The sequence below is a fragment of the Copidosoma floridanum genome, unplaced genomic scaffold, assembly GCF_036245765.1.
Source record: "Copidosoma floridanum isolate Cflo_tuat_1 unplaced genomic scaffold, Cflo_Japanese_pri ptg000020l, whole genome shotgun sequence".
Lineage (NCBI taxonomy): Eukaryota > Metazoa > Arthropoda > Insecta > Hymenoptera > Encyrtidae > Copidosoma > Copidosoma floridanum.
The window spans coordinates 26,077,530-26,091,755 of NW_028321897.1; the positions used below are offsets into that span (position 1 = coordinate 26,077,530).

The following is a 14,226-nucleotide window of genomic DNA, read 5'->3' on the forward strand; positions in this document are numbered from 1 at the left end:
CACCTATTTTGGCGCCCGGTGTAATACGCAAATACGCAAATAAGTGTACCTCCGTGTCAAGGCTTGGTAACTAAAGATTAGATTCGATTAGATTAAATTCTTTATTTAGGCCTTGTGGCTATGCCATATCTGGCCCTCAATTAGCAGTACAAAGAATACACATAAAGTAACTCTTGAAGATACATAGTAATTTACAATATATGATAAGCAGTATTGGTAATCATAATTATAAAATATAGTTACAATATGGAAAAATTACAGAAAATATACAAGTTAGAGCAAAGTAAATTCACATAGTATTGAACGTATAAATGTAATATATAGTAGATAAAAGTAATAACAGTATTATTCTAAGCAATGTGTAATAAAATCGAGTAAATATATAAAACAAATGTACAGACTGTTTAACATACAAAAGCGCTTTTATAGATTTATTGTTTGAAATTTAGAAAATTGAGAAAATTCAAGTTAACAAATAGGCAAATATCACTATTTGGCAGTTGTGTCACCCGGAGAAAACAAGAGCTGCCCTTTCACGATCAAGTATCGATCTCCAAAGCAGGTTCTTGAAGTCGGTAATGCGAGACTGATCAAAGACTGGTAAGCGCATACGATTTAATAGGTAGATGGCTTGGATTAAAAAGGATTGTCGATAAGATTCAGTTCGAAAATACGGGCAATACAACAATGGCTGCGATACTCTGGTTGATCGTCTGAGTTCATCTCTGGTGTCAATATGTAAGAAACTTTGGGCTAGGTATTGGGGGCAATTTCGTGCGATAACTGAGTATGCTACAGAGCCAAGAAAATAATCACGCCTACCTCCGACTGACATCCAATCCAAAGCCAAGCGATAGGGAGTGACTCGAGAGAATCTGTGTATGTTGCCGAAAACAAAACGCACACATGCATTTAATGCTTTATGCAATTTGGCTATGTAACTGTGCCCTGTTTTACCTATCGCTGCATATAACAATAATATTGAAAAAAGAACAAAAAAGAATTTTCAAAACACGAAAAAAATTTCCAAATACCACATGAGTATATAAGTTAGTTTTTTTTTATATCATTGAGTAGTTATTTATCACTCCCAGCCACAACACTTACACTTCTAAAAAATTTCTGAAGAAAATAATTTTTTTTTTTTTGGAATTATGCTTGACTTTGACAAAAAAGTCACTTTTTAGACCCAATTTTAATACCTTATTTAAAAAAATGAAGAATATATGTAAAATAAATATCAAGGTATAATATCAGCTCTTAAAAAATTATTTTCCAACAGAAAAAAATAAAATAAAAAATAAAATTGAAAAATTTCTAGAATAATCAAAAATGTGGAGGTTAGGATTTCATTTTTTACATTTCTCCTTAATTTTCTGTTATTTCTTGTCATCATACCTACAAGATCCAAAAACTTTCATGAAAAAATATTTTTTCTTAGGAAGTTTACATAGTTTTGAAACGAAAAATATCAGTTTATTTCACTGTGCGGCGTAGCCAAAACTTCTTTTCAGCAGTAATGAGAATAAAAAAAAAAAAAAAATGAACAAACGAAATTTTTTAAGGAAATCTTAAGATACGACGCTCACGCACATACACCATACAAACATATTTTCTCTAAGAATATACATCCATTATCAGGTATAGAAAGCATGTATACTATGCTATCTCAATACTTCATATACATGCCAACCACTTTTACGCCTTTCGTATACGTGTGAAAGAGAATATTTTCCTTTCGGTTTTCAACGTTGCTGGATACCTGCTAGATAAGGTACTTACTAACTCTTTTACTAGTAAGAAGAAGATTTAAATCTAATCCCTTCATCCATGCTTGAAATACGGTTTCTTCTTTCTACTTACTACTGATCCCCTCCACTCATCAAATCATTAAGCATTGAGAAATAATGAAAAACATAACTTTCTCGTTTACCTTCGATAGTAACTATTACCCATTCCCAGGTTCTGCATGAGTCCTGTAACCTGTTCAATATTTCAACGAATCTAATGTTACAAATCTCGATGGCGCACTAATGTTTTTTTTCATACTCCTTTAAAGTTGTAATTTAGCGGCAGTCCAGAGATGATTAATGTTCCCTACCTTATCGATAAAGTTTCTTTGACTGTATAACTTTATAAAATTATTTTTTTAACAATTAGCTATTTTGTCAAAAAAATTAAAGTACATTCTTGACACTTAAAAGAACAAATCAAGCCAAAAATTGGCAAGATTAATTGAGGATTTAAGGTGAAAAGTGAAACAACAGATGTTGTATAAGGAGCGATCTGATTTCTTACTTTTCTTCTTCATATTTCAATGGATCTCGTCAAAATCAAGCTATATTTATTCCTTGTCCATTCAGGAATGTGCGTCTACTCTTTTTTTAATATGTCAATTTGTAAAGCAATTAATTATTGTGAACTAAGTAAAATATAAGTTGATCGTTAAAATACGAAACTAATTAATTCAAAGTAATATCTTACGTCTAATTCTGTTAGTTAATGTTATATGCTTCAGTAATTTAATCTACACAATTTCTGGAAAAAAAAGAAGAGCAGACGCCCATTTTTTTATCTCCAAGGAATAAAAGTAGTTTAATTTTGGCAGAATATATTTAATTATGAAGAAGAAAAGTGGAAAATCATACCTTATTAGTCAAACGTCCGATTTTTTACTTCTAACTTTGAATTATTAATTAATCTTGCCAAGTTTGGGCTTGATTTATTCTTTGAAGTATCAATAATGTTCGTCTACTCTTATTTTTTTGACAAAATAGCCAGCTGTTGAAAAACTAATGTTATACTGATATACAATTTAAGTAATGGTATAGATAAGGTATGAAACTTCAACTGTATCTACAGTGCCCTTAAAAGCATAAGTAAAATACATGTTAGCTGTATACTATTCTCAATCCATCAAAAACTATTATAAAATAGTGAATAACATTTATTTTCGAAGCCTCTATATTATGTGTGTACAATGAAGGGGCGTATCAAGTATACCACGTTCAGCTAGGTAAGATTGTAAAAAATTTAATATGTTACTGCTGAATGATTGTTTTTTACAAATTCCTCTTGAAGTTCTCTAACATGGCTACCCAAACAAAATTCTCTGACAGACAGAGGATGGGGTAAACACTACAACTTTTGCCAAAATAGTACATTAAGTTACAAGGGCACAACGTACAAACTGTGATGCCTAAGTAATGCAGGCATTCTATGTTTGTACCTTAGACTTTTTAATTGTATTTCTTACTAAATGCATTACGTACAATTATTATTGGAAACATAATATATTTACTTTCAATTCTTTTAATATTATTATTAAAAAAAAAGTATAATTTTAAACAAGTTAGAAGATTTAAAAAAAAATAAAAAGTTAAGGCAGGGCTTATTATAAACCAAAACGTTAAAAGAAATAAATGAAAACAAACAGAAAAACAATTTAGCTTATTGAAGTGGAAACTATAAGAAACTACCTAAATCTATTTAAAGCTTGAGGTGTTGATATTAGGAAATTACATATGGTAACATAAATTATATTAAGTACAATCACTTGCAATAATATTTTTAATTTTACAAATATTGGAAACCTGAGCATCATAATATTTAATTGACAGTTACTTAGAAGTGACTTAGAAAATTTATTTTTTAAAAGGTTTAGTAAATAAAAGAATAATTTAAAAAAATTATTGTACTCAAATTTTTTAGTATGTCTTCTTTTGAATATCGTATAAGAAAGTAAGAAATACATCGAAAAAAGATCTATGACTTTTACCACCAATTATTTTACTTAACGAATTCCAAAATATCCTTGTTTTGTTGGACGTAAAATGGATGTTATGCGCCTCGCAATACAATTAGCATTATTATCACTACCCTTACATTTACTTTAAAGTTTTGTAAGTTATACTATTTGAAGTACTCCAGTACATCAAAAAGAAAACAGAATTTGTCTCTATTTTTTAGCTTATTTCCTTTTTTTTACAGTACGTGCATATGACTTATACCCTACTTCTTAAGTTGTATGTTACCACCTACAAGGAATACTCAGGTAGATCAAACGATATTTTGGTTACTTATTTTATTGAAGACCATAAACAGAATAAATTGGTTTAGATGTAAGCATTATTGTACACTTGTTTCTTTTTAACTATTTTTTTAGTTTGAAGCAATAAATTTTTTTAAATTGGCGGTCTTCATAATCATACAACCTTTTATTCTGTCCTTAATGATAAATTTCATAAAACTACCGTTAGGAAAACAGATGTATCTCTAAATTTGTACTTTTAATATTAATAAATCGTTTGAATATACCTTAACTTTAAAGAAAATACCAGAACAAAATGCAGGAAGCTTTCGAAAACTGCTAAGTACTGTAAAGTAAGTTAATTATACTTAAAATATAAGCAGGATTCTGGCGAAGAATAAATAATTTTTAAAAAATGAACTCACTCTACAATTTGTTTCGACCACAGATTCAGCCAAAAATCTTTCGATAACCACATCTGGACTGTTTAACTGGTGAAGTTCCTTTTTGAAATGGTATCTAAAATTATCCGTAAGATGTTCTTCAATTGTTATTAAAGCTGATAGTAAAGTCATAACACCTTGGTATTGACTATCATCCTCGAGAAAGCCTGGGACAGTTTTAAATCGTGCTAAATGAGTTTTACTATTGCATAGCATTAATTGTTCTAGCGTTTCCATTGGACGTAAAAGAGAAAATGACGTTTTCTTTAAAAGTATTATACCATGCACTTCAGGTAAAAGCAATACACCGACGGGGCGTGATCCATTCTCATGGTACTGTTGAACACATGAGTAAAATTTAGACCAACAGCGATTCACACATTCTAAGTAATCTTCGTCAGTTAGTTCATAATCCATTATTTCAGCTTGAATTTCTGATTCTACCGCTAAGCACACTTTTTCTTTCAGTTCTAATGAAGATAGAACTAATTCATTAAAAGAGTTTTGTTTTTGATAAACATTTAATGCTTTGGTAATATCTAATAACGAAAAGTTTCCAGGTTTAAATATGTGATTAATATACGCTTGTCGCGGATCAATGCTGGGATCAGTGCTAACACAGTCTGTATCACATATTTGTTCTAATATAGCTGATTCCCATACACATTCAAGTCGTTCATATTTTTTTGGAATGGTAGCATGCTTAACAACTGATCTATGAAACTCTGTAGTTTTCCAAACAGCCCATAAACGAGTATTTGTAAACGAAAAATCTATAAGATGGTGCTGAAAAACAATCAATAAAATCGAATTAGAAAAAACATAAAATTTATATAGATATTAATTTAGGAAATTAGACATGCATGCACGTATTTAAAATTTACTTTAAAATTGTATTTAATTGAAAACATAAGAAACTATAACGTCTCACTAAGCCTCATAAAAATTTATTAATAACACTACCCGGTAAATTTATTAGAATTTTGTGCCCTAGAATAATGAAGTTATTTTCAAGGTAATGCATCTCACTAACACCGATTATACGCTCAGGATTGCTCATACTACCTAATGTTTAGGAATTATTATAACCATAAATTTTCAAAAAATGTTATTTTCTTTTTTTTTAATAAAACTGTAGTTTAAAACTTCAAGTACACGTCTCTTTTTCCATTAAGATCACATTTAGTTTTTAAAAAATCAATTTTTAGGTCCAAAACCACACAATATTTAATTTCAAGCTTTTTTAATTTCTAGATACACTAAAACATTTTCAGCCGCTCAATTAGGTCATACAAAACTTCTAATATCTAGTTATGATTATGATTTTTATTATTATTATCATTATTACTATTAATATAGTTATTATTGTTATTATTACTATTGATACTATTATTATTACTATTATTATTGCTATTATTATTATTATTATTATTATTATTATTATTATTATTATTATTGTTGTTGTTATGTATTAAATAGCATCACCAAAAAAATACATTTTAAAGATTTAGTTAAACTACTTGTTTTGAAAATATTATTGTGAAATGATATTTTTCATTTACACTAAAGCTACATGTTTACATGTATGTGAAAAAACGTGCACGAAGTATTAAATATGTATAATACGACAACCTTACTTTTGAAAACAAGATAAAACGCTGTATCTCAGACGGCAAGCAAAATCGGTTAAAAATAGCAATTTTTACGAGTTTCCTTAAGAGGAACCACATGATCGAAGTGCACAAATATAGAAAGGTTAGGCTATGCACAAACATAACCTTAATTATTCTCTTTTTCGACTGTATCTTGAAAAAAACGAGTAAAAAAAAATTTCCTTGTCCATACCGTATTTGAAAAATTAATATGGACATTAAGAAAATCTTCGAAAAATTTTTGTCATAACTTTCAAAATTCGAAAAACAGTCACATCTTGATAGGGAAGCCAGATAGGCCAAAAATAATTCCATGTATAGAAAATAATTATCGAGGTGCAAAAATATGTGTTACACGCATTCATACAAACAATCGTAATAATTCTAAAAATAATAAGTTGTACTTCAAAGGCAAAGCTACATCCAGCGTATCCTAGCTATAAATTGATTAATTTTCTATTCTCTATCATGTATTATAAAAATATTTGTCACTTAACCAAAACCTATATTCTTATTATTAGTTTTAAGATAAGTAAAAATTAATTGTAAGCATGGATAAATTTTAATATTAAATTATAAATAATCATAGAAAACAAATTAAATGGAAAATTACAACTTTACAATGGAAAATAGCTATATATCTATTGTTTTCTCTAATCTTAATAAAGTATAGTGGATTATTTTACTTTTATGGTAGCCAAAATTTAAAAAAATTTTTCGGATGCAATGATTCCAACAAGAATTGATTGTACTTATACCGTATCATATCAAATGCACGAATAGTAATTTTATAGAAGAGGAATTTTTGTCTTGCGTAACTGGACAAAAGTATTTTTTTTCGGTTCAGTATAGTAAAAATTTTTTTTTATTCTGCATTACATGACCAATAATTTGTACATGTATTACATACATCATAGCAAACATGTAAGTACCTAAAATGTGCCAATCCCACACTTGTTTTTGTGACCCACACTTGTTTTTTCTTTTCAATTTTCATCTTGTTAATATCATATTACCAGCTCACTAACAAAAAAAACTTTTGGAAACTCCGACTTCGAAGATACTTCATCAATTTTTTTAAAATAAATACCATTTTTAAACCATGTCCGATTTCCACAGACAATTTTGACCTACAATTGGTACACTTTTTTCCTGCAATACAAGTAGTTTTAATCCATAACAATTTCCTCAATAAATGGCAATTACATTGACTGTACCTAACGGCCCCATTACCATGCCTGAATAACTCTTAAACCAGCGCGAGAAAGAGTTTAACTTACAACAGTGAGGCAAGTATTTAAAATAAAAAGCTTCAGATATTGCTGAGATTACCGAACCTGTATCAATCTTGAATTTTAACATAACATTTTCATTATTTAAAGCCATTATAAGTTATTTCATGTAATCGATAACACAGTTCAAAATTCAATAAAAGTTATCGCTTACGTAATTTTTCCTTTGCTGGATGCATTATCCTGTCCGTAATATTGTCTTTCCTTGAAACTTGAGAGGCACTTTTTCATTTTAATATTATTACCAACTTTACACATGTGAGCCAAATGCCCCGTTAGGTTTTATATATGGCTTGCAAGTCCATAACAAAAACATTTGACACCTAATACTTGCTGGCTTACCTTACTGGAACACTTTTCTTGAGACGCATTTTATTTTAAATACTTGCCTCACTGTTGTAAGTTAAACTCTTTCTCGCGCTGGTTTAAGAGTTATTCAGGCATGGTAATGGGGCCGTTAGGTACAGTCAATGTAATTGCCATTTATTGAGGAAATTGTTATGGATTAAAACTACTTGTATTGCAGGAAAAAAGTGTACCAATTGTAGGTCAAAATTGTCTGTGGAAATCGGACATGGTTTAAAAATGGTATTTATTTTAAAAAAATTGATGAAGTATCTTCGAAGTCGGAGTTTCCAAAAGTTTTTTTTGTTAGTGAGCTGGTAATATGATATTAACAAGATGAAAATTAAAAAGAAAAAACAAGTGTGGGTCACAAAAACAAGTGTGGGATTGGCACATTTTAGGTACTTACATGTTTGCTATGATGTATGTAATACATGTACAAATTATTGGTCATGTAATGCAGAATAAAAAAAAATTTTTACTATACTGAACCGAAAAAAAATACTTTTGTCCAGTTACGCAAGACAAAAATTCCTCTTCTATAAAATTACTATTCGTGCATTTGATATGATACGGTATAAGTACAATCAATTCTTGTTGGAATCATTGCATCCGAAAAATTTTTTTAAATTTTGGCTACCATAAAAGTAAAATAATCCACTATACTTTATTAAGATTAGAGAAAACAATAGATATATAGCTATTTTCCATTGTAAAGTTGTAATTTTCCATTTAATTTGTTTTCTATGATTATTTATAATTTAATATTAAAATTTATCCATGCTTACAATTAATTTTTACTTATCTTAAAACTAATAATAAGAATATAGGTTTTGGTTAAGTGACAAATATTTTTATAATACATGATAGAGAATAGAAAATTAATCAATTTATAGCTAGGATACGCTGGATGTAGCTTTGCCTTTGAAGTACAACTTATTATTTTTAGAATTATTACGATTGTTTGTATGAATGCGTGTAACACATATTTTTGCACCTCGATAATTATTTTCTATACATGGAATTATTTTTGGCCTATCTGGCTTCCCTATCAAGATGTGACTGTTTTTCGAATTTTGAAAGTTATGACAAAAATTTTTCGAAGATTTTCTTAATGTCCATATTAATTTTTCAAATACGGTATGGACAAGGAAATTTTTTTTTACTCGTTTTTTTCAAGATACAGTCGAAAAAGAGAATAATTAAGGTTATGTTTGTGCATAGCCTAACCTTTCTATATTTGTGCACTTCGATCATGTGGTTCCTCTTAAGGAAACTCGTAAAAATTGCTATTTTTAACCGATTTTGCTTGCCGTCTGAGATACAGCGTTTTATCTTGTTTTCAAAAGTAAGGTTGTCGTATTATACATATTTAATACTTCGTGCACGTTTTTTCACATACATGTAAACATGTAGCTTTAGTGTAAATGAAAAATATCATTTCACAATAATATTTTCAAAACAAGTAGTTTAACTAAATTTTTAAAATGTATGGTTTTGGCAAGTATGGTATGGTGAAAGCTTAATACGGAGGGCGCCTGGGTGCACCAGTCGTGATTTGTTGATGCATTAATGTATCTACGTGAGTATGTGTTACTGTCCGTATTGTTGTGTTACTGCAACATTGTTGATGAACTTGATGATCTACGTTACCGAGAAATATATGGTATAAGATACTTACCCGAATACACTAATACATCCATAAATCAGTACTGGCGGACCCTGCACCACCTGGAGTTATCTTTTACCGTACACTTTTCATTAAGCTTGATGTCACGTTAGAAGCCATAGCTACCATTATTATATGCAACGATTCATTTCCTTATACTCGTTTGCCTTATGGTATCGCATAAGCACCTGTCCATTCTTAGAAAGAAATAGAAACGCTTTTGTCGGATACTTTAGGTGTATGTTAATTTTAGACGATATTCGAGTAAAAATTCGGGACGAAGCGAAACACAACAAGAGATTATGACAGGTTCACTTCGGATTGCAAATGGTCGGATTGACGTTAGCTGTAAGAAAATTCGAACTGAGAAAAGCAACAACAAATTTTAAAGTTATTGATCACATTCTAAGAGTCTACATGTAATTTAAAAAAAAGAGGCAATTTTTCAATATTTAAGACAAAAAAATGTTAAAAATTACAGTTTTTTGGGCGTGGTGAACTTTAATTCTAAATTCTAAAGAAATTATACTACCGTGGTAAGCCCCTTATATGGTGAACTTTAATTCTAAATTCTTAAGAAATTATACTACCGTGGTAAGCCCCTTATATGGTTTTCTTAGGAAAGATAAAAACTGGTTATGGTCAAGAGACTGTAAAAATGCTTTAATCAATGCAAGAAGTCAATTAGTATCTGACAAAGTGTTGACGCATTTCAACCCTAAATTACCTACTAAGATAACGTGCAATGCATCACCAACAGGTATAAGTGCTATTTTTCACCTTTAATGCCCGAAGAATTTGAAAGGATAGTTGCGGTCGAATCACGTTAACTTACCAAAGCTGACGAAAAGTACGCAGAAATGGATCGTGAAGCTTTAGCTATTGTATTTACTGTCTATGAATTCCATTGATTCCTGGACAGTTTCCGTGTTATTCTTAAGATGAATCATAAACTCCTCATTTTTATTTTCAGGGACAAGCGAGGTATTACCCAAATATCTCTAAGCCGTTTGCAAAGGTGAGCAATTTTCTTATCGGGCTACGATTGTGAAATAAGATCTATTAAAGGGAGAAACAACGAACATACTTATTATTTATCAAGACTTAGTTTAATCAGTTGAAGTAATAGAAACCTTGATGGTTATTCATACTTAAATTTTGTCTCGGAGACTCAAATTTTTGATCGGAGATACATTTAAAATGTGCATATAATGGCTATTCAGAACTTAAAATTGTTCGTAAATACATTTAAATTGGTTGGCCAGACGTACTCAGTATCAAATTGAAAGTTTTTTAAAACAAATCATCAAAATTGCCTTTGAAGAATAATTGTTTTTTATGAGGCCATCGTTTAACTGTACCAAAATTTTTTTGTAATACGATTTTATCCGAATTACATGATGGTCGTATGAGTATATTCAGGTATAGTCAAGATAACAGCGCTGGAAGAATCACACATGGTTGCTTAGGATTGATACAGGAATTAAAAACAAAACCAAAACGTGAGAATTACACTAACAACATTGCGGCGACCAGAAGACTAAACTGCATGTCAAGAAGTATTCAAGTTTATTAAGTATACGTAGTTATGAGAATTTTCAAGAACTAATTCAGAGCTCCATGTACTCGATCATTACTAATTCTCATTTCGAAGAGGTCTTTAATTGCCGACTGACTCCACAAGATACAACATTAGTATATGCTGCACGGTGAAATTAGAGGATAATTTAATCTACAAAAAACATGTGGATTATCTTAAACCTTTACTTCTTGACCCAAAGGCTACGATATGTCCAACGGAAGTGTTAAACCATAACACTCCTGCTAAACCAGCTGATGATAATTCCGTTGCAATTTGTACGAGTACTGTTAAATCATTATCAAATACAACCGTCGTTGTCAATTCTAAAGCGCCAACTAAGAATAGCGGAGGGAATATGAAACCACTATAGTGCTCTTAGCCCTAATGCAAGCCAGTCTCTCAATCAAATTATAACTGAAGTCAATTCAAATGTCATTTTGCTATGAGGCAGAGAAGATTAGTGTATGTAAGTAACAACGTGCAGCAGCACTAGCGTGCTTATTTCTTTACCTGAATATATTATATCTTTCAAAGCATTCATGATAGGTGAGCTTTATTATTTATTTTCATTTTCAAAAAATTACTTTCGAAAAAGTTCTTCCACGGAACAATTGACAAAAATAAACAACAAACAACAGATAAAAACTACATTATGTTGAGTATTCAGCCAACTAAACGTAGGAAATAAAGAGTTTTTATCATATATTAATATATTGTTCAATTTTAATTTTCGCTTTTTTTTCATAATTATTTCATAGAAAATTTTTCATTTTTATCATTTTTTTATTATAGGTTTATTCGAACGAGGTTCTGCAGATAAATTATTCAATTGTCGTTTTAATTTATAATTTCGAAATTTTGTTAAAAAATAAGCAACATTTACTGGCATGTAATACTATCTTAGTCAAGAAAAAGCGCTTTGATGAGATGTTTTTTATAAGCCTTCTTTGATATATAAAATTATGGTTGTTATATCAACGCTCTAGACGAAGACTATGCCCAGATTGGTCCTGGACAAAAACTATGCGCTTCCGACAGCCTGGGAGAGAACTATGTCTTTTTTTGGTCCTGGACGAAGACTATGCCCTTTTTTCGAGTCCGGGCGCAGACTATGCTCTTTTCTCGAGCCCGGACGGAAACTATACCCTTTTTTCTAGTCTGGATAAAAACTATGCTCTTTTTTCTAGTTCGGACGAAAACTATGCCATTTTTTCTGAGTCTGGGCTAAAACCATGCTAGCGTCTGGATGAAAACAAAGTTAAAAAAACATCTAAATATTATTTACTGATCCCTGTTGTGTTGTACTTCCCCTAAAACAAAAAATCATCTTCAGATTTGCTGATTCATGCTTTTGGCAGCTAACAGCTACTAATACGCTGAAATAAGATTACGAACACGAAGTTCCTGAAAATGATTTAACATTTTATGTCAACGTTTCAAAATACTTGTTCCGAGATGTTTGTGTTATAAGTTTTATCTTAATATTGGATTGACATGCACGTTAATCTACAGACGCCGTTGTAAAAAAAACACACGTAATCGTTTTTATTAGCAGGTCTAGCAGCTTCAGTATTTAGAAATTTAATAAGTGTTTGAAAAAAAAAGAACGGGCTTTTTTAAAAGACTTTGTAAAGTGTTTACTGTAAAAACTGTAGACTACAACCAATACATAAATATATTGAACGTATATCAAATAATAAATACAAATGTAAGGCGAGCTTTAATGAATTTCACTCCATCCGGGCTCTAGAACAGGTCAACATCTTGGTCCAGACTAGGTAAAAATTGAATAATCTTTACCTGGACAAAAAAAGAGTATAGTTTTCATCCAGACTAGACAAAATGGCAGAGCCTCCGTCCGAACTCCGGAAAAAGGCATAGTCTTTGTCCAAGATCACAAAAGAGCATAGTTTTTGTCTGGACTAAACAAAAAGGCATAGTTTTTGTCTAAATTCCAGAAAAGGGCCAAGTTTTCGTTCAGACTAGAGTAAAAGGCATAGTTTTCATCCAAACTTAGAAAAAGCGCACAGTCTTCGTAAAACTAACACTGAGTACATGTGAGCGTATGTGACTGGTGCAAGTAGGACGTTAGAAATTATATCATTGGAGAAAATTTTTTTTTCAATAATAGGAAAAATCGATGAAAGCGGATAGTCTCATACCTGACAGCACATCGCACTATAAATAAGAAGTCTCAAATGTACTAGGGTCGTTGAAAATATAATCGATTGCAAAATCAGGTTCGATTAAACCCATGATAATTGCAGTATTTTCAAATGCCCAAAAATTTATCTTTTAATATATTTTTTAAATCTTTGGATGAAGTTTCTTTTTTTTATATATATTTAATATTCATTTTTAAAAACAACTTTTCATGTTTTTTCTATGATACTTAATTTAATCTACCTGTTACAGTATTCTTCATCGTCTTTGTTCTTCGTACCCAAATCTGTAGTTCGTTGTAAAAAATACAGGTTACTGGCATACTGATATGCTTGAGTAAGTTTTCCAAATTATTTACTTGATTTCATCCAAACATACATGGCACATCTGCTATTTCTTTTTTGCCTTTATCACTTGACTTTCTTTGAAAATAAGATTTCACTATTTTTAGAATGGTGCTGCGAGATTAACAACTTTAAGACTCTTACCACAGATACTTGATTACAAAACTGTTTTGTTGAAAATAACGAAATGCTCTCAAAGTTTGTCTTTAAATTTATATGCAAAAAAAGTAGATTTACCTACAGATCCGCATGACAGATTTATTTAAATTATTAATTATATATACCCCTATATTTTATACTTATTTGTGCAGGGCATTTCATATCAGCCTCCTACAGCTCTTCCATAAATTTTGAATAGCCCGACAACAGCCCCCCAACACGTAAGGTAAAATAAGACCGTTTTCGACGCTAATTTGACATTTCTAATGTTTCTAACTAGTTATCAATAATTTATAATTTGCTTGAAATATAGCTCCTTTCACCTATTTTTCCACCCTGCTAGCGAGACAAACGAATTGACTTAACAATCATTACTGAAACATAAAATTAACAATTATTTATGTAACAATATTAATAAATTACATTTTTGATGTCGTACATTAATAAAAAGAAAATTATTTTACTTTATTAATACTTTGTTTATTGAGTAATTATGTAATGTGTTTGTTTAAATATGTACTTATATCATGTCATATAAGTACACGTG

At 30.2% G+C, this 14,226-nt stretch overlaps 1 protein-coding gene across 4 annotated transcripts in view; it reads right to left on the reverse strand.

Annotated features, from left to right (window-relative positions):
- Positions 1-14,226, reverse strand: part of Nup160 (nuclear pore complex protein Nup160) — a 345,777-nt gene that overhangs the window by 146,282 nt on the left and 185,269 nt on the right. For all 4 annotated transcript variants that reach the window (XM_089593858.1, XM_089593859.1, XM_089593856.1 and 1 more), the window contains one exon: positions 4,456-5,259. In XM_089593858.1, the coding sequence (XP_089449984.1) occupies positions 4,456-5,259 (804 nt within the window). The remainder of the gene's footprint in view (positions 1-4,455; positions 5,260-14,226) is intronic.